Here is a 27,737-nt window from a genome sequence, read left to right on the forward strand (position 1 = left end):
CCACATTGCCCTAAAAGCTGCATCAGGATCCTGTCTGATTTAGGCTGGCACCTAGGCTACCTTGTAGAAGCCCTGAGTTAAAATGGCAGTGGTGTGAGACTGGGACGGTAAGGTGACCAGTTTGGTTTGACACCACTACTGCTCCATTTCCATCAGGCAGGAGGAGATAAAATTCTCACTTCATATCCATTTACTCACAATGCTCAGAAATAAGATTACCAGAAACTTGGCTTTTTCAAAGAGTTTGTGTTATTTAGTGCATTGGGGTGTATTCAATGCATAAATTCTTTAACGAATGAAATTGCTTTGACCACCTTTATAATTTAGATTCTGTAGCTAGTTCGCTTGTTGCTTGGGCAATCAAACTCATCAGTGAATACCGTGATTGTCTCCAGATATGCAATAGTTAATCAGAGTCAAATGCAGTAAGTTCCATGTAAACATCTGCATTTACTATTTGAAAAGTAATAAAAAATGCCAATTATAATGTTGGATTTTAACACGATATAAAATAAATGAATAATAAATTTGGAAATGTTAAAAATTGCAGTAAATATTATGACTTGGTTGTCAATATGGCAGAATTATGGTAGTTTTCAGAGCAGATCCTTTCTAACATAGCTAAGCCTGACCATACACAAAACAAAATTCAGCCAATGCCTTCTTCTTTAGCTTGAGACTTTTGTAGGAAGATTACTGTAACCCTCCAAATAAAAGAGGGCATTTGAAAAAAATGTCGTACTTGAAACAAAAGGAATTTTACACTCACATATCGCTCCCAGTCAATTTCTGCATAAAATCCATTTGGAGCACCGTTACTTTTCTTCTGAAAATGGTGAGAAATAAAAGGATATTACTAATGCTGTTTATATTTAAATATTGATACTTTTAAGAGAAAATGTAACAAAACTGTACACATATTTTGTTCAATTTTGTACAGTTTTGTCACAGTAAGTACACAAAAAGACAATGGCAACTTTAGGGTTGTTTGTATGGTTGTAGCTGAGGAACTATACCTAATTTGGTGGTCAGGATGATTTGACGAGTCCCTCGGGTTGGTCAGACCCATGACATTACTAAGGATTCTGCCCATCTCTTGAGTATTGTTCTTGTGAGGCAATGGAAAGGGTCATTAGCCAATGGTCCCATTTTGACCATAGCACTAGGTTTGGTTCCATTGACTGGTAGAAAAAGGCTCCAATCTGCCTTGTACCTCGAGGCATGAACCCATACACTGCTCACTGATGAGTGATAAATGTCTCACAGATGTTTTGCTCATGTTTGTTTTGCTCATGTTTGTTGTCAGAAGGGTCGTGTTTCACTATAGTTGGGCCTTCATCTTCTGGCAGCTATTAGTGACAGTTGTGCTAGACTGTTTACAGGAGGTAAAGCTCGCTTTCCAGCAGGCACTGGGCTGAGTCTGCATAAAATTGCATGGCTCTTTGTTCTCTCTATGGCTATCCAGACTGGTTGAACGTGTATAGTAATGAGTTTTTCTGGTTGCAGACCTTTCAGCAGTGATCCTCCAGAGATGGTTGGAATTTGGGAGTATATGTGAGGTGTAATATTCTTGATATACTGTCTTATTCATTCTACCACGGGAGATAGTTGGAAGGGTATTTTTCCCTCCTTTGTATCTGCCGCCCCTAAGTCCCATTCCCAGGCAATTTTGAAGCCATACACAAAGATGCTATTATTAAGTACTAGGGAATTTTTCCTTTAACATCATACTGTCTGGAATGCATACAGCAGGAAAATCATATTCATAGTTTTCTGAAGCAGTATGTGGATGGCCCTACTAGATAAGGGGCTACACTCGACCTCCTCTTAGGAAATAAGGATGGGCAGGTGGTTGATGTGCCAGTTGGGGAGCACTTTGGGACCAGTGACCATAACTCTATTAGCTTCAAGATAGTTATGGAAAAGGATAGGACTGGTCCTCAGGTTGAAGTCCTAAATTGGGGGAAGGCTAATTTCGATGGCATCAGACAGGAATTCTCAAAAGTTGAATGGGAGAGGCTGTTTACAGGTAAAGGGACGTCTGGCAAGTGGGAGGCTTTTAAAAGTAAGATAGGAAGAGTTCAGGGCCGGCATGTTCCTGTTAGATGGAAGGGCAAGGCTGGCAAGTTTAGGGAACCTTGGTTGACGAGGGATATTGAGGGTCTGGACAGGACAAAGAAGGAGGCATATGTCAGGTATAGGCAGCTGGGATCAAGTGAGTCCCACGAGAAGTATAGGGGATGTAGGAGTACACTTAAGAAGGAAATTAGGAGGGTGAAAAGGGGCCATGAGATTTCACTGGCAGATAAGATAAAGGAGAATCCTAAAAGATTCTATAAGTATATTAAGAGTAAAAGGGTAGCTAGGGAGAGAGTAGGTCCCCTTAAGGATCAGTGTGGAGCCACGGGAAATGGACGAGGTCTTAAATGAATACTTCTCGTCTGTATTTACTGTGGAGAAGGTCATGGAAGCTAGTGAGTTCAAGGGAGGGAACAGCGATATCCTGGAGCACATCAACATTACAAAGGAGGAGGTGCTGGAGGTTTTGAAGCACATTAAGGTGGATAAATCCCCAGGGCCTGACCAGGTGTATCCTAGGATGCTATGGGAAGCAAGGGAGGAGATTGCTGGGGCCCTGGCAGAGATTTTTGTATCATCGTTAGCCACGGGTGAGGTACCGGAAGACTGGAGAATATCTATAATGTTGTGCCTTTATTTAAGAAGGGCAGCAGGGATAAGCCAGGGAACTACAGGCCGGTGAGCCTTACATCAGTGGTGGGAAAGTTATTGGAAGGGATTCTGAGAGACAGGATTTATTTGCATTTGGAAAGGCATGGTCTGATTAAGGATAGTCAGCATGGCTTTGTGCGTGGAAAATCAGTCTCGCGAATTTGATTGAGTTTTTCGAGGAGGTGACCAAGAGGATTGACGAGGGCAATTGTCTACATGGACTTTAGCAAGGCCTTTGACAAGGTTCCATATGGTAGGCTGGTCCAGAAGGTTCGAACACATGGGATCCAGGGTGAGCTAGCAAATTGGATACAAAATTGGCTCGGTGATAGGAAGCAGAGGGTGGTAGTGGAGGGTTGTTTTTTAGATTGGAGGCCGGTGACTAGTGGTGTGCCGCAGGGATCAGTGCTGGGCCCTTTGTTGTTTGTCATATATATTAATGACTTGGATGAGAATGTAGGGGGCATGATTCGTAAGTTTGCAGATGACACCAAAATTGGTGGTATAGTGGACAGTGAAGAAGGTTGTCTAAGGTTACAACAGGATATAGATCAACTGGGAAAGTAGGCAAGGGATTGGCAAATGGAATTTAACGCAGACAAGTGTGAAGTGATGCATTTTGGGAAGTTAAACCAGGGCAGGGCATATGCAGTGAATGGCATGGCCTTGGGGAGTGTTGTTGAGCAGAGAGACCTTGGAGTGCAAGTACATAGTTCCCTAAAAGTGGCAACACAGCTAGACAGGGTGGTGAAGAAGGCTTATGGCATGCTTGCCTTCATCAGCCGAGGCATTGAGTACAAAAGTTGGGACGCCATGTTACAGTTGTACATAACGTTGGTTTGGCCGCATTTGGAGTACTGTGTGCAGTTCTGGTCGCCGCACTATGGGAAAGATGTGATTAAGCTAGAGAGGGTGCAGGATGTTGCCTGGTTTGGAGGGCTTGAGTTATAAAAAGAGATTGGATAGGCTGGGTCTGTTTTCCCTGGAACGAAGAAGGCTGAGAGGGGACATGATAGAGGTATATAAAATTATGAGAGGCATATATAGGGTAGATAGCCAGAGTCTGTTTCCCATGGTAGGGGTGACTAAAACTAGAGGGCATAGATTTAAGGTGAGAGGGAGGAGGTTTAAAGGGGTCAAAGGGGTAAATTTTTCACACAAAGACTAGTGGGTATCTGGAATGAGCTGCCTGAGGAAGTGGTGGGGGCAGGAACAGTAGCAACATTTAAGAGGCATCTGGACAGGTACTTGAATGAGCAAGGCATAGAGGGATATGGAATTAATGCAGGCAGGTGGGATTAGTATAGATAGGCATTATGGTCGGCATGGACGCGGTGGGCCTAAGCGCCTGTACGACGCTATGATTCCTCAGGATTACTTTAGTGAGGAGCAGCTATAAACATATGAACTTTTTTTTTAAATGGAAAAAACCATTAGACCCAACAAACCCACACATTTTTGAAAGATCTATATCACAAACTGCCTTTTACCTTTATTCTCAATGGCCTTTTCCAAAGAACAACTAATTGTCTCTTCAACCGATATATACTTCATTTTTTTTTAATTTTTTCAACATATCTTTTATTCCAATTTGGATGAAAAACACCTTCCATTTTCACACCTAAATTCCATTTTTTTTTTTAGCATGCATCACCAGACATGGGATTACAATTCATATCAATATCCTGTTCATAGAATCACTAATATGACTGAGTTGCCTAATGGATGTATTCATAGCACAATTAATATGAGTTAACAATGTTTAACAAACATATTTAATATCATTATAGTGGCTGCTGTTAAATACTATTCACTGATCAATATTTTTCAAGTTCAGTGTATTTGTAAGGACAGCACTTATTTTTTCCTGCCCACTTTTGTTCTCTAGTCACCCACCAATTGCAGCCAAGAGGGTGAACTGCTCCAGTTTGTGTCAAAGATATCAAGAAAATAGCTACTAGGCCAAATCAAAAATGAAGTTAAACACAATTTATCCTCAATGGGAATTAATCATAATTCATTTTAAGATCAAGTTGATGATGACAGTAACAAATCAACAACATAGACACAATCTCAAAGCGAGTATCAAATATTAGGAATCATTCTGTCATTAATTATTGCACTTAATATTAACTCCCGATTGGCCTCCCATTTTCTACCCTCTGTAAACTGGAGGGGATCCAAAACTGTGCTGCCCATGTCCCAACTCACACCAAATCCCATTCACCCATCCCTTTGCTCATGGAACTACATTGGCTCCCAGTTCAGCAAAGCCCCAATTTTAAAATTCTCGTCCTTGTGTTCTAATTCCTCCATGGCCTCACCCCTCACTACCTCTAACTTCCTCCAGCCCTATAACCCTCCAAGATATCAGCAGTCCTTCATTCTGGCTTCCTGAGCATCACTAATTTTAATCAGTCCACCGTTGGCAGTTGGGTTTGCGGCTGCCAAGGCCCTGAAGCTCCAGAATTCAGTTTCTAAATCTCTCCATCCCTGAAACTCTCTTCCCTCTTTAAGAGACTCCTTAAAACCTACCTTTCTGACCAAATTTATGGCCATCTGTCCTAATATCTCCGAAGAAGGGTCACTGACCCAAAACGTTAACTCTGCTTCTCTTTTCACAGATGCTGCCAGACCTGCTGAGTGGTTCCAGCATTTCTTGTTTTTATGTCCTAATATCTCCTTGTGTGACTCTTAGAGTCATAGAGAGATACAGCACTGAAACAGGCACTTCGGCCCACCAAGACCATCAACCACCCATTTATACTAATCCTACATTAATCCCATATTCCCTAACATATCCCCTCCCACATTAATCCCATATTCCCTACCATATCCCCTCCCACATTAATCCCATATTCCCTACCAACACTAGAGGCAATTTACAATGGCCAATTTACCTATCAACCTGCAAGTCTTTGGCAGTGGAAGGAAACCGGAGCACCCGGCGGAAACCCACGCGGTCACAGGGAGAACTTGCAAACTCCACACAGGCAGTACCCTGAACCGAACCCAGGTCACTGGAGCTGTGAGGCTGCGGTGCTAACCACTGCGCCACTGTGCTGCCCTAACTCTGTCAATTTTTGTTTGATAACGCTCCTATGAAGCGCCTTGGGATGCTTCACTATGTTAAAGGCACTATATAAAATAAGTTGTCATTGTTGAACGTGTATTTTCAGTTCACTGCTCCTTTCCTTTATATTCACAAGTATTCTACACACTGTTACAAGTGAGTATATTTTGTCACAGATTTAACTGCTCCTTGTCGACAGTATGATACTGGGAAAAAGGACAGTTAAGTTTGTGTATTTAATTCACAGGGATTTTACTAGAACAGTAGCTTACTCTTGCTGAACACCTGTGCAGAGCATCCCAGCCAAATGAGTGCAGGTCCTTATGTACTGTCTCAAATGGTCAGAGAGGTGAGCAGACTGCAAGCTACAGGTGAGCCCAGCATCTAGCCCTGAATAAAAAGTTATCTCTTCCTTAAAATAACACAAGTTACTCATGCTCATTCTCCATAACCATTGCTGGGGGTGATCAAACATCTTTAATGGAAAGTTTATACTGCAGAACATTTCCAGTGGAAGCAATTCTGCAACCTAGTGAGGCTGCCAGTACACAAAGCTTGGGGTTAACTCTGAGCATGAGCAGCAACACAAACAACTACACCTATTGTAATATGAATAGGAGTCAGTTATTAATATAAGCTTTGTTAACATAATATTGGTCTGATCAAGTATTTATTTAACCTGCATATTAACCAGTCAAAAATTAAATTGTCTGTATACTTACACTTGCATCTCGGTCTGGTGAACCCCTGTATGGAAACAGAGAACATTTTTTTTAAACAAGAATTATCCAAAGCAGAATTAATTATGATTGATACACAGGACAACTATAAACTAAATCAGCATTCTTCTGTATTTATACCATGGGGATCACCAGCTGTAGACAGACTTCCGCCTTCAGGTACACTGAGTAATTTGCAAGATTTTTTGGGCATTCATTAGTGTGGAAAATTAGTAGTATTTGACACCTTCACACATGTATTTTGAACAGATTTTATTTATTCAGTCATGGTATCTGGATGTCATTGGCTAGGCCAGCATTTATTGCCTATCCCTAATTGCCCTCGAGAAGGTGGTGGTGAGCTGCAGTCAATGTGGGGTAGGTACACCCACAGCGCTGTTAGGAAGGGATTTCCAGGATTTTGACCCAGTGTCAGTGAACGAACAGCGATATAGTTCCAAGTCAATAAGGTGTGTGACTTGGAGAGGAACTTGCAGGTGGTGGTGTTCCCATGCATCTGCTGCCCTTGTCCTTCTAGGTGGGTTATCTTTGTAATTATTTACATTAGGCCAAGCCAGCTATCTTTCAGCAATAAAATGGGGGAACCAGGTGATGCAATTGGTTAGCAGTCCCTTCACTCTCTCAGGCCTAGATTGGTTCCTGGCTAGAAAGAAGGGATGTAATTCTTTCTCTCAGTTAGTTGCAAAATTCCCAGCTGAAATGAGTTTGGCACAATCTCACCCAGTTCTTATTTAAAGGGGCTGGAAAGCACATCCACTAAGCACTGATTGAACTAAAAGCTTTATTTTCCTTTTTTTGTAGAATGCAATGGCTGTCAATCGTGTGATGTTGCTGTGAGCGATTTCATGAAACTTCAGTTAACAGGAACAAAAGAAACCCGTCAACAACACTCCTCTTGTGATAGCGCTCATTTCACACTTTTCCAGTAAACAGCTATTTAACAAGTATAACAGATGAAAAGTTCTCATCCAGCTTTGGCAGTGCATTATGTGTGTCTAATGGTTCCACATAACTGGAGAAAATGTTGACTTACTACAGACTCAGGCTTTACAAAAATTAAATACAGACCTGAGTGTTCTCCCAATTTAAAGAGATAATGCGCATCAGGCAGCAGGACACACTCTGTCACTCTCACACACTGGCTACTATATTTGCACCCTCCTCCTGTAAGCCCAGTTTAGTTGCATTTGTTCAACTGGATCCAAAGCAGGACTCCATGGGCAGGATTTTGAGATTTGTTGTTGGGACCCCGACGTCAGTGTCAAATGGGGGTCATAACTCCACACTGTGTGGGCAGCTCTCAAAGCTGGAGGGCCAATTGGAGGCCTTCCAGTACGGAGGAAGCAGCAGGCTGCATATTCAGGTAAGAGCCTCAAGATGGAGGCGCCCTCTCTCCAACATGTAAATAAAAAATAGACTCAGTAGCCGGGCCACCACTGTGGAGAGGGATCTCCACCACAGGGCTGCCTGGCCAGACAGGCAGGGAGGGCCTCAAAGCCTACCTGGAGGCCTGGCCCCACTGGTCTGCCGACAGGGCGGCACAGTGGCGCAGTGGTTAGCACCGCAGCCTCACAGCTCCAGGGACCTGGGTTCGATTCTGGGTACTGCCTATGTGGAGTTTGCAAGTTCTCCCTGTGTCTGCGTGGGTTTTCTCCGGGTGCTCTGGTTTCCTCCCACAAGCCAAAAGACTTGCAGGTTGATAGGTAAATTGGCCATTATAAATTGTCACTAGTATAGGTAGGTGGTAGGGAAATATAGGGACAGGTGGGGATGTTTGGTGGGAATATGGGATTAGTGTAGGATTAGTATAAATGGGTGGTTGATGGTCGGCACGGACTCGGTGGGCCGAAGGGCCTGTTTCAGTGCTGTATCTCTAATCTAATCTAAAGGATGTGATCTCCAGGCAGCTGGCCTAGTCCCCGATGCCTCAGGGGGCACGGTAGCTGGAAAGTTACAGTTGGCTTCTGACAATAGGCCTTATTGGTCTTTACTTCCCATTAATTGGCTACCTGCAGCCTCGGTGCCACCCCCAACCCCAACATCCCACCTCAGGGAAAATGTCCTGGGGGTGGAATGGTATCAGCAAACCGCACAACAGCATGAATCTTCACAGCTGCCCACCTCTGTGCTTGCCCCCATCGGGGGCTTAAAATCCTGCACCATGGTTAGTTATTAAATGTACATGCTATCAATAAAGTATCAGTGCTGCCTGTAGTAAGGCTGCCCTGCAAGATGGCAGCTTACCACCTCTCCTAGTATGATCCTCCTTTACTGTTAAGGTCATTTACCAGGACCCAATGGCCGTGGACCGAGTCACTCCTCATCAGTTGGCTGCAGACAGAGAGCGCGAGCGAGAGCAACAGCGAGAGCGAGATGAGGGCCAATGCTTTGCTGAATGATCAATATGTGTAACTCTAGCCCCTAATGAATCTTCCTGTGCAAAGTGCAGATCAGCAAAGCAACGATTCTTTCCATTCACCATTTGCAACTCGGTTTTTGCTCATTTTCACTAACATTTTAGAATGGCACCAAGATTTAGAGTAATGGTTAATTGCAGAAAAGTCTGTCACTGGATTCTATTAGTCATGCTCCCCTATATGCTTCCATCTACTATTTCATTAAACTTAACAGCCAGAAGAATATTAACCCTAATGTAGTATCTCACTTGAAGAAGCCAAAGGATGCAAAAATATGTGTTGTACTTGTGCATTGAGAGAATTCTTCATATTGTTGGTGAAGAATAAATTAAATTTAACTTTATGCCTGGCCTATGCTCTATCTGAGATGAGAGTAGCATACTTGATGCTGACATTTGGGGCAGAATTTTCAAGGACCTGTGGAGGCCGCTTTGGAGGCTGGGGTGGCGGGTTGCAGAGGGGGCTGCCGTAAATGGAAGGGAAATCCCATTGGGCCAGCTCCACAGCACATTCCCGTCTACACGGGATTTTGAAGGAGGTGGGGTGACAGTGGGACTGGTTACCAAACTGGCTGCGACAGGTAACCACTTAAGGCCCTTGAGAGTTTAATTCAGGGCACTCCCAATGCTATCTGGATTTTCCAATCAGCATGCAGAGTACCTGTCAAGCCAGGAGGCTGTCCATGAAACAGTGGCAGCCTCCCAGAGCCGAACGTTCCATTCAAAGGGGAAGATGCCACTCTAATAAATGGCCGCAAATACAGCAGTGCCTGCTAATGTGGGTGGCTTTCCCCTTCCTGTCCGATGGCCTTAACACTATGGCCCTTCGTATATCCCCCATTTGTGGCTGGCAACCAGGAACGGGGGCACTCTCGCGCCTCCCTACCTACCTCAGCAGCACCCACCTCTCCCGGTGGGGCTGACAATCTTCCAGTGCTGAACAGCTTCCTATTGGCTGTCCAGATTCGGCAGGATGCCCATCATCCTTAATTGGATGGTGGTCTTGGAGGCAGCAACTTAATTGGCCGCCTCCTGCAAAATCGACCTCGGGGTCCCACCGCCAGCAGTTCTGGGTTCCCGACCCACATTACATCCCAACAGTGGGATCGGGACCCAAGAAGGAAAATTCTACCCATGGGAGCCCTAAAGATGTTCCAGTCTTAGCACCAATGCTCCTCACATTGACAAAAGTAAAATATTTGGCAAAAAATACACTTGAAAAAATTTTTAAATCACAATTGGAGAAAAAGTGCATCAAATTTGTGATACTGCCTTCTTTGCAAGAAGGCTTTTTATACACACTCCTAATGCCTAAAGGCCAGCAAGGGTTGTATTTACAGTCTCTTAGCCATTGAGCCTGTAGATCTCTACACCAAATGTCTTACTTCAGCTACTTTGTAAATTGCTGCAATGTGGTGATAAAATTCAAGTCTGCACTTTTCTTTATTTGTTCATGGGATAGGAGCGGCATTGACAAAGGCCAGCATTTGTTGCCCATCCTTAATTGTCCTTGAGAAGATGGTGGTGAGCTGCCTTCTTGAACTGCTGCAGTCCATCTGGTGTAGGTGCTGTTATGGAGGGAGTTCCAGGATTTTGACCCTGAGACAGTGGAGGAATGGCAATATAGTTCCAAGTCAGGATCATGTGTGACTTGGAGGGGAACTTGCAGATGGTGGTGTTCCCATGCTTCTGCTGCCCTTGTCCTTCTAGGTAGTAGAGGTAGCTGGTTTGGAGATGCTGTCGAACGAGCCTTGGTGAGTTGCTGCGGTGCATCTTGTAGATGGTACAGACTGCTGCCACTGTGCATCAGTGGTGAAGGGAGTGAATGTTGAAGGTGGTGGATGGGGTGCCGATCAGGTGGGCTGCTTTGTCTTGGATGGTGTCAAGTTTCTTGAGTGTTGTTGGAGCTGCACCCATCCAGGTAAGTGGAGAGTATTCCATCAAACTCCTGACTTATGCCTTATAGCTGGACAGGCATTGGGGAAACAGGAGGTGAGTTACTTGCTGCATAATTCTCAGCCTCTGACCTGCTCTTGTAGCCACAGTATTTATATGTTTCGTCCAGTTCAGTTTCTGGTCAATTGTAACCCCCAGGATGTTGATGGTAGGGAATTCAGTGATAGTAATGCCGTTGAATGTCAAGAGTATATGGTTATATTATCTCTTGTTGGAGATCTCCATTGGCTGGCACTTAAGTGGCAAATAACATTCGTGCCACATACCAGCCCAAGACGGAATGTTGTCCAGATCTTGCTGCATATGGACACAGACTGCTTCAGTATCTAAGGAGTCGCAAATAACACTGAACACTGCGCAATCATCAGCGAACATCCCCACTTCTAACTTTATGATGGAGGGAAGGTCATTGATGAAGCAGCTGAAAATGGTTGAGCCTAGGACATTGCCCTGAGGAACTGCTGCAGCGATGTCCTGGGGATGAGATGTTCGGCCTACAACAATCACAACCACCTTCCTTTGTGGTAGATATGACTCCAACCAGTGGAGAATTTTCCTCCTGATTCCAATTGACTCCAGTTTTGCCAGGGCTCCTTGACGCCATAGTCAAATACTACCTTGATGTCAAGGGCAGTCACTCTCACCTCACCTCTGAAATTCAGCTTTTCTGTCCATGTTTGGACCAAGGCTATACTGGGGCCTGAGCCAAGTGGCCCTGGTGGAACCCAAACTGAGCACTGGTGAGCAAGTTATTGCTGTTTAAGTGCCGCTTGATTACACCTTCTATTACTTTGCTGATGATCGAGAATAGGCTGATGGGGCAGTAGTTGGCTGGATTGGTTTTGTCCTGCTTTTTGTGGGTAGGACATACCTGGACAATTTTCCACATTGCTGGGTAGATGCCAGTGTTGTTGCTGTACTGGATCAGCTTGGCTAGGGGTGCAGCTAGTTCTGGAGCACAAGTCTTCAGTCCTACTGCTGGGATGTTGTCAGGGTCCCTAGCCTTTACAGTATCCAGTGTCTTCAGCTCTTTCTTGATATCACATGGAGTAAATTGAATTGGCTGAAGACTGGCATCTGTGATGCTGGGGACCTTAGGAGGACATCGAGATGTGTCATTCACTCGGCATTTCTCATGTGCTGAGCTCCCCCATCATTGAGGATGGGGTTGTTCGTGGTGCTTCCTCCTCCAGTTAGTTGTTTAATTGTCCACCACCACTCACAACTGGATGTGGCAGGACTGCAGAGTTTTGATCTGATCCATTGGTTGTGGAATTGCTTAGCTCTGTCTGCCGCATGAGGCTTCCGTTGTTTAGCATGCATGTAGTCATTCCTGACATTCCCTACACACTAATTTCAATCATACCACTGTGGGCAGTTGCTAAATGGATGCCAGACACTTCCCCACAGGGAGTGGAAGATAGTTTTATTGAATAATTCTATTTTTAATGGTCCCTTTGGTGGGTGGAAGCTGATATAACTCTGCTTCCCTTTGATGGAGGGCGAGAGAGAAGAGCTCTAAATCCCAGCTCAGTGAGGCAGGCCTCGAATGGAAACTCAGTTACATGGAGTGAAGTGTCAGCCTAGATTTTGTCTCAAGTCTGTGTAGTGGAGCAACTCAGAGGCGAGAGAGATACCACTTAGGAAAGAATAAGACAATACGGAAGTAGGAGATAAAATGGCTGTCAAGTCAGTGGGAATAAGCTGACCCATCATTAAAGTCAGGCTAAGACATGCAGCACAAGGTTATCGCACCTGAAGGGAAATCCCGTGTTTCTCTGTGGTTTGGTGTGAGACCCGGAGTATTTAAAGTAAATTAACTCTGCTGGTTATCTCCTTCTAGCCCTGGATGCTGTTGGTGGTTTATTTTGGCTGGTAAGGAAGCCACAGCTGCTGCCTTGCCTCAGGCCGCAGATTAAAATGGCTGATCAGGCCGCATTGACATCATTGGAGCCCAATATGCAAGTTTGAAGAGGACGCCAGAGACTTGGGGGCAGGCATCCTTGTCACCTGCGTTAAAATTGTAGTCAGTAAGATGATGTCAGTCGAGAAGCAGCAAGTCCTCTGCTCCATCCTAACTGCCCCGTCTGGTTTCCGGCAAGCGGTGAATGTAAAAATTACAGTTGTATGGTTGTTTAAGGTTGTTTCCATAATTATGAGTTATTTTCAGCCCCTGTTTATCTTGCACTTAAATCTGATGCTGATTACCAACCACCTTCCCATTATCAAAGGTGATTTTGAAGTATAAAAATCTAAAATTATGAAAGTTGCGAGCTCAATCTTTGTTGAGGAACAACAATTCCAGCTCCAGCACTGATAATTTCATGTGCTTCCTGTTGGAAAGTGCACAACATGTTTAAACAATAAATAAGGAAAGGATCAAGCTTGGTTGTGATGTCTATCAAAGCTGAATAACCTTCAAACACTCACTATCTAGGTTAATACCACTTGGGTGAAATACTGGCGAGCTGCCAGCCAGCACCTTCCAGCTGTAACTTTGCATGAGTCACTGATCATACTGCTGGAGAGATAATGAGGAATGTATATTGCACATGCATAACACCTGCATCACAGCATACAAACCTCTATTTCTCCAGCTCTCCAAAACCCTCACGTGGCAAAGATTAGTCAGCAGCTTAAAAAGTACTTCAGTGCAGGTTCTAGAAGTCAGATCAGGGAGGAGATAATAGCCATAGTCCATTCTTTGTATTCTCTTGACACTCATAAGTGACTCAAGATCGATTTTTATGGTTTATGTCTTCATTAGAATCCTTTAATTTGTTTACAGCCTTATCATGTCCCATAAATTATTTGCAAACTTTGCAGATTGAGAAGCTGGCATTGATCAAAGAGTTATTTTAGCATATTTGGTACTCCCAGCATTTTGTTATTTACTTACTATCCAACATCAACAATTTTCATTAATGCAAGAGGTTTGTTCCAAGATCGCCTATGTTTTTTGTGATTACTGAGAAGACTGAAGTGCTGATTGAAAAGATCTACCCTTCATCATATTATACTTTCAAAAATCCCTTCCTGTAGAATAGCCATGAAATGAAAATGTACTATAAAATGGGGATATTTTGTACTTGCACCCTTTGGGCTGAAATTAGTGCGGCCGTTTAAAGCGGGAATGGTGGCATGGGGGGAAAAGAATCATGTCGGAAGCGTCCGCACAGACATCCGGCATCGTGATGTCAGTTCCGGATTTAGTCAGCAGCGGAAAATGCACCAAGGTGGCATCGCTGCCCCGACATGACGGGAATGTAATTTAAATTGTAGAGCACTTACTTTTAATACATGTGCATCTAATTTGTGATTCAATGGGGGCACTTGGGATTAAGAGGACATCAGGCAGCCCTCATGTGCCTTCGGATTCCCTGATGGCACTGAGGCAAGGACAGGTAGGCAGCCATGTCCAGTACTGCACAGAGGAAGAGGGGTGTGGTGGCAGGCCATTGTCAGCTAACAATGCTGTGAGCTCTGCAGGGGCGGGGGTTGGGGTCTAGGGGCGGGAGTGCCGGCTCAGCAGGGTCGAGGGGCAGGATTGCCGGCGGAGCAGGGTCTAGGGGCAGGATTGCCGGCGGAGCAGGGTCTAGGGGCAGGATTGCCGGCGGAGCAGGGTCTAGGAGCAGGATTGCCGGCGGAGCAGGGTCTAGGGGCGGGAGTGCTGGCTCAGCAGGGTCTAGGGGTGGATGTGCCAGAGGAGCAGAGTCTTAGGTGGTCTGCAAGTTGGGGGCTTGGGTTTGAGTGGCTGTATTAAGAGACCAGACAATTGGGTGAGATGTTTGGTTGCCCATACTGTTGGATGAGAGGGTCGGCTATCAGCAAGGGTGGGCACTCATGGCCATCAGGGAGTTTACAAGGAGAATTAGCTAAAGCACAGTTGCCAAGGCAGGGTTGTCTCTGCATCAACAGTGCTCTGTAGGCCCATCGGTCACCTGACATGGGTCTCATACACCCTGTCGTTTCGGGCCCCCCCTCCCCGGTCTGATGTGGCACCTTTGAAGGAGGAAGAGCCAAGAAACTCTACGATGAAAGCAGCAGCAAGAAGGGCCCACCTGTGCCAGAGAGCGTACAGGACTCGAATCAACTACCTCCAAATGTCCGAGTGGCATTGTCAGTGAAGTTGCGGCTCTCCAGGGAGGCCGCCATAACTTATGCGCCATGCTGCAGGTTGAACTGCGACTTATGGGATTCGGGGTCATCCTATGCCAGTGGCCCTGAAGATCACAGCGGCATTAAACTTTAGCACGTCTGGACCATTCCAAGGATCCACTGGGGACATGTGTGGGGATCACCCAGGCAGCAATCCACTGCTGCATCAAGGAGGTGACCAGTGCTCTGTTCAAGAGGGTTGGTGACTATGTGCGCTAACGCACCAAACCTGACAGTCAGGCCAAGAGGGTCACTGGCTTCAGGGCCATCGCTCGATTTCCCTGGGTGCAAGGTGTGATAGATCAGGGTTGTCCAACGTTTTTGCATGGGAGGCCACATTACAATTTTTGTCTTACATAGGGAGCTGGTGAGACAATTTCGGAAAGATAAAGGCGTTAAAAATCTATCTTATTATTTATCGAAACAGCAATAAATGTATGCTTTTGTGAAGAAGCTTTAAATGAAAAGACTAATTTATTGACTTACTTTCTCGTCACTATGTTGGACACTGATTTAGTGAGGTTCCTGGCATTTTTGTGCTTGCACAAGTAGTCAATGTCTGCCCGCACACTTGATGTAGCAATGTGGAGTATTCTGGCTAGATGAGCACGGGAACGATCAGCAGATGGTTGATCAGTTTTTTTTTAAGTCGCAAGTCAGTTTCACAGCTCACATTTGCTGACATCGGGAATAGTCATTTCCCAAGTTGGGACAGATTTGGCGTTTTCCGGTGGGCTTTTAAAATACCCCAAATCTATCCGAAGTTGGGAAACAGCTGTTCCCGATGTCAGCAGCTGTCAGCCGTGAAACTGACTTCCAATATTTAAAAATCCGGTCTGGAAGAAGAAGACAAAGGGGAATTTCTCATCTCCAGTCACGGACCCCTGGCAAGGATGAGGAATAGCCTGGGTACAATTTACATCCACAGGCCGGATGAAAACCTTTGACGGGCCGGATCCTGGCCCGTGGGCCATATGTTGGACAACCCTGTGATACACTGTATGCATGTGACCATTAGGCTCCAACAGACTAGTCAGCCACCTTCAACAACAGGAAGGGCGTCCATTCAATCAACATTCAACTGGTTTACAACCACCAACTGTATTTCCTGCAGGTGTGTGCCCGCTTCCCCGGAAGCAGCCATGATGCCTCACAAACCTTATTGAGTTTTTCGAGAAGGTGACCAAACAGGTGGATGAGGGTAAAGCAGTGGATGTGGTGTATATGGATTTCAGTAAGGCGTTTGATAAGGTTCCCCACGGTAGGCTATTGCAGAAAATACGGAAGTATGGGGTTGAAGGTGATTTAGAGCTTTGGATCAGAAATTGGCTAGCTGAAAGAAAACAGAGGGTGGTGGCAAATGTTCATCCTGGAGTTTAGTTACTAGTGGTGTACCGCAAGGATCTGTTTTGGGGCCACTGCTGTTTGTCATTTTTATAAATGACCTGGATGAGGGTGTAGAAGGGTGGGTTAGTAAATTTGCGGATGACACAAAGGTCGGTGGAGTTGTGGATAGTGCCGAAGGATGTTGTAGGGTACAGAGGGACATAGATAGGCTGCAGAGCTGGGCTGAGAGATGGCAAATGGAGTTTAATGCGGAAAAGTGTGAGGTGATTCACTTTGGAAGGAGTAACAGGAATGCAGAGTACTGGGCTAATGGGAAGATTCTTGGTAGTGTAGATGAACAGAGAGATCTTGGTGTCCAGGTACATAAATCCCTGAAAGTTGCTACCCAGGTTAATAGGGCTGTTAAGAAGGCATATGGTGTGTTAGCTTTTATTAGTAGGGGGATCGAGTTTCGGAGCCATAAGGTTATGCTGCAGCTGTACAAAACTCTGGTGAGGCCGCACCTGGAGTATTGCGTGCAGTTCTGGTCACCGCATTATAGAAAGGATGTGGAAGCTATGGAAAGGGTGCAGAGGAGATTTACTAGGATGTTGCCTGGTATGGAGGGAAGGTCTTACGAGGAAAGGCTGAGGGACTTGAAGTTGTTTTCGTTGGAGAGAAGGAGGAGGAGAGGTGACTTAATAGAGACATATAAGATAATCAGAGGGTTAGATAGGGTGGATAGTGAGAGTTTTTTTCCTCGGATGGTGATGGCAAACACGAGGGGACATAGCTTTAAGCTGAGGGGTGATAGATATAGGACAGATGTTAGAGGTAGTTTCTTTACTCAGAGAGTAGTAGGGGCGTGGAACGCCCTGCCTGCAACAGTAGTAGACTCGAACTTTAAGGGCATTTAAGTGGTCATTGGATAGACATATGGATGAAAATGGAATAGTGTAGGTCAGATGGTTTCACAGGTCGGCGCAACATCGAGGGCCGAAGGGCCTGTACTGCGCTGTAATGTTCTAAGTTCTAAGCTTTTCAGGCCCCCTGCTCGTCTTCAGGGTTGGATTCTTGGGGACAAGGGCTATCCACTGAAGACTTGACTACTCTCTCATGAGGAAACCTTGCAATGCAGCAGAGGAGAGGTACAAAACTTGCCATGGGTCCACCAGAGCCACATCTAGCATGCCATCGGGCTGCTGAAGATGAAATTCCGTTGCCTAAATCAATCTGGTGGAGCCCTGCAGCATACCCCAGAGAGGGTCTCACGTATCGTTGTAGTCTGCTTTGCTCTACACTATCTAGGACTGCAGAGGGGGAAGGCCTTACTTGACAATGACATGACTGAGTGACACTCCTCCACTGACACGGAAGATGCGGAGGAGGGAGATGACCAACCAACACCAGAGGCCAGGCAGATTGAATGACAGGCCAAGGAGGCAAGCAACAATCTCATATTTAGCTGCTTCCAGGCACCCCGATGGCCACTCAGAGTGAAAACAATAAAGACTCACCTGACTGCACACAGTCTGTCGCTTCCTTTCTATTTGTGCTCCGTGCCTAGCATCCAGTCGAACCACGTACTGTGGTCCAAAGGAGATCATATTCAAATGAGGGCTGTGCCTACATTGGCATCCACTATAGGGGGAAGCGGGAAGTCAGCAGCTCACAATTAATGCATGATAGAATAATCACTTCTACACAATGAATGTTAATTGCTTGAATAAAAGAACTTTATATGATGCAGCACAGGCCAAATTTTGAACACCCGTGACCCCCCCCCGCAAGTGTCTTGAGCTGGTTTTCTTTATACGTTTATGAGTGTTTCAATGAGGTGTGAACCCATCACTAGTAGCTGAACTGGAGGCAGGCGGTTGATCAGGCCCCTTGGCCTGTGATGACTTTGGCGGCCGTCCACTGAACTTCCTGCACTGGACTCTCCTCAGGTGCCACGGCTGCTGGAGCTGGGCTCACTGGTGGAGGGGCTGAGGAGCTGCTGACCATACTTAGAGCGTCTTGAGGGTAGCCGCCGGCTGTGCAGGTCAGCCTCCCCTGAATCTCCCAGCTCACCAGAGAAGGACAAAGAGCTGGAGAAGTCTCCAGGCATCTCGTCCTTCTCTCACCTTCCCACTGCTGCACTGAGCTCATGGCGAAGGCGAGGGTGTGCAGGTCTGCATGCATCTGTGGGATCTGGCTTTCCATGAGGGTTGCCAACCTCTCAATGGAGGAAGCCATGCACTCACATGCCCGAGACATGGCAGCAGTTATGGCATTGATGGACTCCTCCATTGTCTGCTCAGGGTTGCACATTGCCTCCAGCATTTCCACCAGTTATTGCCTTTCCTCTCTCTGCAACTCCAGCATGCCCTGTGCTGTTAACACCAGAGGCATGTCACGAGCCTGGGGTTCAGCATGGGCCTGGCCACCCACAGTTCTTCAACTGTCAGAGGCCTCGGCTGGCTCAGCCTCAGCCAGCCGTTCAGGTGCGTGTGCAGTGCTCTTGCCAGCTGTGACCCTGATTTTAAAGCAGAGCGTAAACGGCTGTCCCCTTCTGGTTCAGTCTCCGGTGGACACCGACCTGCATGAGAACGTAAACGTGTGGGTTCAGTTGTGTAGATCTTGTCATGCCAAACATTCATAATGTGGGTCTCCAAAAGTGAACTGTATGTCGATGGAAGACAATCCTCACGCTTTAGCGCGGAGACTCCAGTCTCTCCATCAGATATGGTGCGGCCGCCCTGTGTCCCTGCCAATTCTAACACCTCTTCCTCGGCTGTGGTAAGAGGCCGAAGATCTGGGATGCTTTCGACAATCTAGGATGTCCTGTTATGTCCTGCAAGTGGAAAGAGGGAGATAATCATGTTTCGCAGAGAGATCAACATGACAGTTCTGCTAGTGTCGGCCCCTCGTCCCCTACTGGGGTTTCCTATATAACTCATGCTCCCGTCTGCTCTCAGGGGAGTTAATGGAGAGGAGTTGTGAAAGGTCGCCTGTGGCCAAGATTCAGTCATGCATCTATCAGGATGTGGGGATATCTAACTCCCTTTGCTATTGCCATTGTTGTGCCTCCCTCCCCATGTCCCATTTCCTCCTGCGTAGTCACTTGCAATCAAAAAAAAAGTGTGGAGCACTCACCTTGGCAGAATGCCAGAGGCCGTTGGCCCTCTTGCGGCGCTGTACCCATGTGTGGGGGTGGGGGCTGACCACATGGCTACTGACCTCCCCAGTTATCTCCATATAGGCTTACCTGCTCAGATGGGAGGACCTCTTCTTGTCATCGCTGGGGAAGAGGACCTCAGACCCCTTTCCTTGCAGCTTGGAGGGGTATCTGGTGGGATGCATCACTAAACCATGGGGCCAACCTGTGTCTTTCTTCTGCCATTCTGCGGCGTCCACCTCGGGGTGTTGGGGGGTCCAGAGTCACTGCAACACGGGTCTCAGTTGTGAAGAGGTAGCAGCAGATGAATGCAAGGAAGCAACGCAAGCATGGCTGGCAGGCCTTTAAATATGATGCCAGTACCTGCTCCAGAGTCATCTGACGCATATTCAGCGTCTCGCATCCCGCCTCCACCGCATGATTAGCCGGGCCCTGCGCCTCCAGAAGGCAAAATGGCCGCCTGCCGCGTGATCGTGGTGGGCCGGTCACCGACGTGACTATCAGGAATGACGTATACTTCCGGATCCGCCACCAGGACCCACGACGGGCTCAGTAAATTCAATATAAAATTCTAAAGGGGCTGGATAGGGTAGACACTGAGATTATTTCTGCTTGTCGGGGAATCTAAAACACGGAGGCACAGGCTCAGGATAAGGGACTGATCATTTAGGACTGGGATGAGCAGAAATTACTTCACTCAAAGGGTTTGTGAATCTTTGGAATTCTCCACCCCAGAGGGTTGTGGATGCTCCATCGTTGAATACATTTAAGGCTGGGATAAACAGATTTTTCGTCTCTCAGGGAATCAAGGGATATGGTGAGCGTGCGGAAAAGTGCAGTTGAATCCCAAGATCTGCCAGGATCATTTTGAATGGCGAAGCAGGCTCGATGGGATATATGGTCTACTCCTGCTCCTATTTCTTGTGTTCTTGTTAAGCCCTTTGAGTAAGATCACATTTCCCCTACTGATAATACATTGAGCTGGTGTCTAGGAGGAATCCCATGACTCTGACAAGACCAAAAATAACAGTGTCAACCTCTAAGCAACACAAAATGGAGATGAATGTAAAAAGCCCCCTGCAATCCCCTCTGTGGCTTCAGCCAGGTGATTGACATCAGCAAAATCAACTGACTGAACAGCTGATGTCACCCAAGTGCTTCTAGTCAAAATACTCAAGAGGTTGCCCAATTCATTTTTAAAAGCTGAATTTGAGTCTTTCTTTGCTGCATGACAAGTGAGAGCAATTTATTCCATAGAATTAAATGCAATATTGCATTAACATTTTAAGAAGATAGACCAAGTATCTTTGAATACTGGCAGCTGGCTTATTAAGATTGTGCATCACCTGGGGCAATGTTAGCAATTATTGTTACCAGTTAGTGATTGCAATAAAAATTATTTCTCGTGACTGCTATGATTTGTGAATATATTAATTTTTCAATTGTTAATATAACTCATTTTCCAGTATATGTAACTAGACCTCAGAGTTCAAGTATTATTCATACCAATGCACCATGAAAGACCTACATGAGATGAGTTTGAACAATCTCAGTTCAGTTACTAGTACATAGTGTCATGGCCCTGTAGTTTTTTTTCCCCAGGAATATGCGGTGTACATTTAAGGCTTGCAAAGGATCAGTACTGCTTTAAGAACCTGCTGGCCTCCAGAGTTACCGAGAAGGTGCATTTTCGTTGCTTTGGATACAGCCATTCGAAGACTGCATTTCAAATGATGCATTCTCATTACCATGGATACAGCCACTGGGATTGAACATCATGCAATATATTTGTTACAATTCAATTTTGAACTGGCTTTTTAGTTGAAGACAGTCTGTTCTAACAGAGGACACAGACACACAGCTGGTGTTGGCACCTAAAAAAAGAGCTCTCAGCCATTTAAACTGAAGGAAGAGAATTTTAGTCTGTTTAATTATCTCTCAAAATTCTAAAAAAAGTCAAGTCAAAACAGAGATCTCTGGTAATTTAAACTGAAAGAAGGGAAGTTAGACTGTGACAATCTTTTATCCCTCAAAAACTCTAAAGTCAGATTGATTCTATTGAAAGTGTTCACAAGTTATTAATTGTTGAAATCCATCACTGAAGAAGGAAGCATCACTTGCTGCTGGAGTTAGATTACAGACTGTTCTACTGTGGAAGAACCTTTTTTCCCCTTCGGACGGCTGTGAGGACTTCAAGCAACATTTGACTGTAAATTTGCAAGGATGCTAATTTTTTCTCTTATAAATGTTATTTATATCTTCATAGTGTTTAAGAATTTAGTTCTTCTAATTAAACAGCTAATTTGTTGATTTAAAGGCACCTGGTTTGGTTAGCCTCATTCAGGGGTTAATAGTACAATTTGGCTGGGTCTTTAATTTGGAAAGTTTTAAACAATATGTTAGGCGATCTGTGGAGCGACGGGATTGAATTAACAGTGCGTTTCTCCCACCACAATCAGAATCGTATATTTTGATTGGGGGTTTTGACTGGAATGGTCGGTCGTAACAATAGCTTATCAAACTGGGGCCTATGGATCCAAGAGGGTTCAAGTAGCTGAGAAGGGGAGATTCCAGGGGTACAACAACATATTTGGATTTCTATCTATCTGTGGTTGAGCATACCATGTATCAGATATTCTGTATTCTATATTTTCCTGTATTTGTTGATTTACTATCACATTATTTCTGTAATAAACTGGACAATCTGGCTGTTTTGCAATGTTAGCAGTGTTCTGCTTTGGGTGGCTGACATTCTCTTTTGGAAGTCAGAACAGCTAGACACCCTCAACCCACACAAAGATTTTGAAGAATGCATTCCTAATAAGTTTGGATCCCTGGCATAAAACCACTCCTAATTTTGCACTACTTGGCATGAACTGACAATCTCGCTCAGAGAGGCCACTGGATTCATGGCGTGAAAAACGTCAAACTGGTGCAGGTAGACATGCTGTTGAGCCTGGGGAGTGGGGCTGAAATACTGTGAAGAATAGAGGACACTTTATTGTGCATCCCTCGCCTGGTATTCAAAATGGAAATGAATAATATTTGCAACATTGGCATCGCTTAACTTAATGGGCACAAAATTCACATATTGCAAGATGATTTGGTGCATTATGTGTAATGAGAAGCTTTTTATGTTGTCTGATGCAACATAAATGAGATGTGTGGAGTTCAGGCAGTTGAAGATCTCAAACAGGTTTATTAATAGCTAACAAGTATATACAGTGCAGACCTATCTATTTACAAGACTTGCCTCTTGATATTCCAGTTACAGAGTGAGACTGGCGTGTAGTCACCTGACTACATCCTGCTACTTGGCTCATTAGTATACTAAGATCTTAAAGGTACATTACTCTTAAAAGGTAATCATACAATATCCCCTTCTTTCCAAAGGGAAATCGCATATGCTTAAAGCAAAACATACAAAATTAGATATCAAGGTTATTTACACATGGGTAGAGATTGTGAAATTTACAAATACAGAGGCTCAAAAGCCCATATATCATCTCTGTGGTTTGACAACTCTTGTTCTGGGAATTTATGTCTCATCTGTTGCCCTGTTTCCTGAAGTTTCTCCCTCTTTGCATTCAGTTTCTGTTGCTCTACCTTCAGCCTGCTAATATACTCTGTTGCTTTTCTCAAGGTGATCACCTTTGGAGCCTTGTCATTCTTAGAAAGTTCAGGTACCTCATCTCGAAGAGCTAACAGACAGTGCTTCAACTCATTCCTCTTATGCCTCTTCAGGACATTGCCTGTCCTTCGCCTCTCTTCATCCTCCACATCTGAAGACCTGGGGCTCAAGGTCGAGGTCGTCTTGGAGGTGGCGGAAAAAAAAGCGAACTTGGTCTCATGAAGATACTTGTCTGTTCTGGCTCATTGTGGTGCTGGCGGTTCTCTAGATAGCAGAAGTAAAGGCGTGGCATAGTTGTACTGCTGCTGGGTTTCAAGACTGCACCGTTCGATGCTGGCCATAGTCTGCGAGCAGGTTCCGGTCCTTGGAGATTTGCCCTTGGCAATGCTCTGATGGATAGTTATGATGTTGAGGTCCTTACATGCTGGTAGTCCTGCTTCTGCTGGTCCACTCGTGTCTACTAGGTAGAACATTTGTGGTTTCCATGCCAACTTGCATTGCATTCTTAATGTGCCACTGCATGGGATGGGTGACCCATTATATACAGATAACTTGGCAGTTGTCAGTTAGATCATTGATTTCCAATGACTCCAGTACATATTGGCATGCAAAGCCCCCACCTGCCAAGAATGAGGCACATTGATTTTTTAACTGTTGTTGGAGCGAGGAAATGACTTGTTAAACAGATCACCTGTGGCTGGAAATAAACATTTACATACTAACAGACATTGAAAGTGAGGAAGCACAGTCCAGGGCCTGCTAAGGAGGATACAATCCACAAGGGCCAGGACTGGTTAGACCAGCTGGTCACATAACTAACTGGCTGTTCCAGGGGTTTCTTTTGAACTAGCCACAGAGAGTTTGAAGGCAGAAAGTCTGTTTGCTCCTGAACTGAAGATCTCTCCTGTCTGCTCCCATCTCTTTCTCAAGCCTCCAAATCCACTGAAGGCACATAAACCCCAAGAGAGAAAAGTCCCCTACAGCAAACAAGGTTTAAGAAGAATACTGGACCCCAATGAAAAAGCAAGATCCACCTACAATCAAGGACTCTACAGTAAGCTTGAAGGACCATAACAAAAACTCTTCAGATATTGCCTCAAACTTTTCCAATTTATTTTCTTCTGCTCGTTTCTGTCTCTATCTGCATGTGTGTATTGCAAATGCGTGCTAGCGTGGGCACGTTGTGTATCCGTAGACGTTAACTGAATTAGTTTAAGTTTAATAAAATTTCACTTTTCTTCTTTATGCCCAAGAAAGCCGGTTTGTGCTGTTGTCTTTGCCTTATAACTAGAAAGTGGTCAACAAGGATTCGCAAGGGGCAGCTAAAAACATGGTGTATTTAACATTAATCCCTGTTACAATAAGACCAGATGAAGACTGAGAGGGACCCCTACACACCTTTCTCACCGGGTCACAACAGTATCTTTGAGGATTCGGACTGGTAGGACATTTGCACTAGCGCCGGTATCAATCTTGACCTTGAGCGTGTGCTTGCCAGCTTTCTTTGGGCACATGAAGTTAATAGTGGCGAAAGCTTCCAGTTGTTGGAATTCATCAACCTGATGTGTCAGGTTCACAAAGTAGAATGCCTGTTCGTCTTCTGTCTGAGAAGTACTTCTCTCTGGGTCTTGTCTCAGGTCTGTTTTGCCGGGGACTTTGTGTATCGGCTTGCCGATACCTGCCAGGACTCTGGTGGTTTCCTTGCTGCTGTTGCCCTCTTGTCTGTTTGTTTGAGTTCGACTATGAAGTCTGGCTGCATCCTTGGAGCCAGAATTCCTGGATAGGCGGGCCCAGTGTCATACAGTCATAGAGAGATACAGCACTTAAACAGGCCCTTCGGCCCACCAAGTCTGTGCTGACCATCAACCACCCATTTTATACTAATCCTACATTAATCCCATGTCCCCTACCACATATCCCCACCTTCCCTCAATTCTCCTACCATCTACCTACACTAGGGGCAATTTATAATGGCCAATTTACCTATCAACCTGCAAGTCTTTGGCTGTGGGAGGAAACCGGAGCACCCAGCGGAAACCCATGCGGTCACAAGGAGAATTTGCAAACACCGCACAGGCAGTACCCAGAACTGAACCCGGGTTGCTGGAACTGTGAGGCTGCAGTGCTAACCACTGCGCCACCCTATGTCAAATCATGAAACAATAGTTCTTCGTGCTTGAGAAGTTGTAACACCACTGAAGCTTGCTGTCTCCAAAAATCATGCTCCTCTGCATGAATACAATTTACAGAATAATTAGACTTTCACAGTACGTGCCATTGGGAAGGTGACCACTCTGGCTCAACATCTAAATCAATAGTTCAGCTTCTATTACAAGAGGGAAGTCCTTTCAGTAAAGTCAAAACACTAATTTTGAAATGCAACTTCAGGTAACTATCAATGTCATACTCAATGACATCTTTCCCTGGTGGCAGCACTGTAATACTTCCGTTTTGTATCTCCCAATTCCTCGGCTTCCTAAACTATCATTTTTCTATTAATTTTACTGAGTCCAGGTTCACGGACACAGCTCCTCACAATAAGCACATGGCTGTTGTTTCCTAGGCCGGCAGAGTGAGAGCTCTGCCCAGCTACCCCCACCCAACCCCAGCCCAATCCACTCCCAGACCGGGTGCTCAGTCCCCAGCCCTACTCTGACAGCTGAAATCCAAACCCAAGGGCCTTCACTGTCCTTTTGCGCAGGTCTCGAAATGCAGGACAGCTTCGCATGAGTGGGACAGACTACACTGTCAATACTGTTGGTTGCACCCCGTGCTTGCAGGTGCTGTTGTCCAGTTACAATGGCTTGTATTTCCTGCCATCTTCAAGCAGTGCATCAATGCTGTGATCTTTCTTTCTCCCCAAGAGGTCTTTCTGAAATGTTTCAATAGGTATTGATATGATCACCAGCTCCATTATTTGGTCTGCTATGGCATCAATTGACAAACAGGTCGATTGATTCCTGTGGCTGTTGCCTGTAGGGCATCAATTCTAGGTGTCAATTTCTAAAATTCACTCAATCTGAGTTGGTCTTCCAGCACTTTCCATATCTTTGCAGGATCTTTCTGGTCCTCGTCAGATAATCCAGGAGGTGCTGATTCTGAGTAATCCCTCATTTCCGAATGCTATTAATGTTTTTACAGCCTATTTTTCTGGTTCTGTAAATACTTGGTCTGTAAAGCATAACTGCATTCTTTGTTGAAGCAGTTTCAACTCATAGGCTATCCACAGCTTTCCAGTTCATACTGGAAAAATTGGTATCCGTGTTCCTCCTGTTCTTTTGCTTTAACCTTGCTTTAAGAACTTGGTTCTGTGATTCTGTACTGCTTTCCTTTAAAACAAAGCAGTCTGTTCTCTAGACTAGCTGCTTTGATTGACAGAAGCAAGTATTTAGCAATGCTTGTCTGTTTATCTAGCTTCCAGCACTCTAGTCTATTTGTTTATACAGTTGTGCAATAGCTATCTGAAGTGCTTTTTTGCTGGAGTTTGTTTATACAGCTGTTCAAGAGGCAATTCTTCACACTTGAGTGGTTTTAGGAGTTACTTTTTAAAACTCTGGCTGAGTGAATGAAAGCTCTTCACGTGGAATAATTTAATGGTTTCTATTTATAGCTCTAGCTGCATGAATGGAGGATTGTCATGCACCTCCTGTAATGGCATGGACCTGATCAGCATAGGGGAGCCTTTGAAAACAATCGATTAGTCTGAGATAAGGATTGGGTTTTCCCTGTTTTTTTCTTTTACTGAGCCTTTTTAAAAAAATCAATTTTGACAGCACCTCAAAGCTTTTTTTTTAAACTGGGGTTCCTGTACCAACAGCACACTGACTCACCTACTCAGTGATTGATCTGCAACCAGTCGTTCAGCAGTCTGTCTTCTCCAGCTGAAGTACTTTATTTCCTTCTTTACACTGTTTGGGCCAGTGTTTCTTTTAACTTTCTCTCATTTAGCTGGAGGTAGTTTTTAAAAGCTGTTTTCCTATGGTCTTCAATCTTGGATTCGGTCCTCTCAGCATAGCTGCCACCATATAATGAGAAGCTTATGTTGTCTGATACAACAGAAATGAGATGCATGGAGCTCAGGTAGTTGAAGATCTCAAACAGGTTTATTAACAACGAACAAGTATATACAGTGCAGAGCTAACTATTTACAGGACTTGCCTCTTGGTGTTCCAGTTAGAGTGAGACTGGCGTGTAGTCATATGACCACGTCCAGGTATTTGGCTCATTAGCATACTAAGATCTTAAAGGTACATTACTCTTAAAGGCAATCACGTAACTTTATGCACTATAAGATGATAACATTAAATGAATTTAACTTCACTATATTCTACCAATCCAGGTTGGCACAAAGTAGACTGATATGACAATAGAACACAATGTTCTGGTAATAGCAGATGGAACTTCATTAAGTTGTACAAAGCACAAGATTTACTGCAAGTGCATTTGTTTGGGGGTATACTTCAAAGGGGATACTATCTTCATTTAAAAAGAAAAAAGGACTTGCATTTACATATCAATTTCCTGACCAAAGTACCAAAGTGCTTTTC

At 44.9% G+C, this 27,737-nt stretch overlaps 1 protein-coding gene across 1 annotated transcript in view; it reads right to left on the reverse strand.

Moving 5' to 3' along the window:
* Nucleotides 1–27,737, reverse strand: part of sgip1a (SH3GL interacting endocytic adaptor 1a) — a 182,431-nt gene that overhangs the window by 129,818 nt on the left and 24,876 nt on the right. The window contains exons 6-7 of the mRNA XM_068038061.1: nt 6,526–6,550; nt 770–826 (exon numbers count right to left, since the gene is read on the reverse strand). Coding sequence (XP_067894162.1) covers nt 770–826; nt 6,526–6,550 — 82 coding nt within the window. The remainder of the gene's footprint in view (nt 1–769; nt 827–6,525; nt 6,551–27,737) is intronic.

Source organism: Heterodontus francisci, chromosome 8 (genome assembly GCF_036365525.1).
Source record: "Heterodontus francisci isolate sHetFra1 chromosome 8, sHetFra1.hap1, whole genome shotgun sequence".
In the NCBI taxonomy this organism is placed as follows: Eukaryota; Metazoa; Chordata; class Chondrichthyes; order Heterodontiformes; family Heterodontidae; genus Heterodontus; species Heterodontus francisci.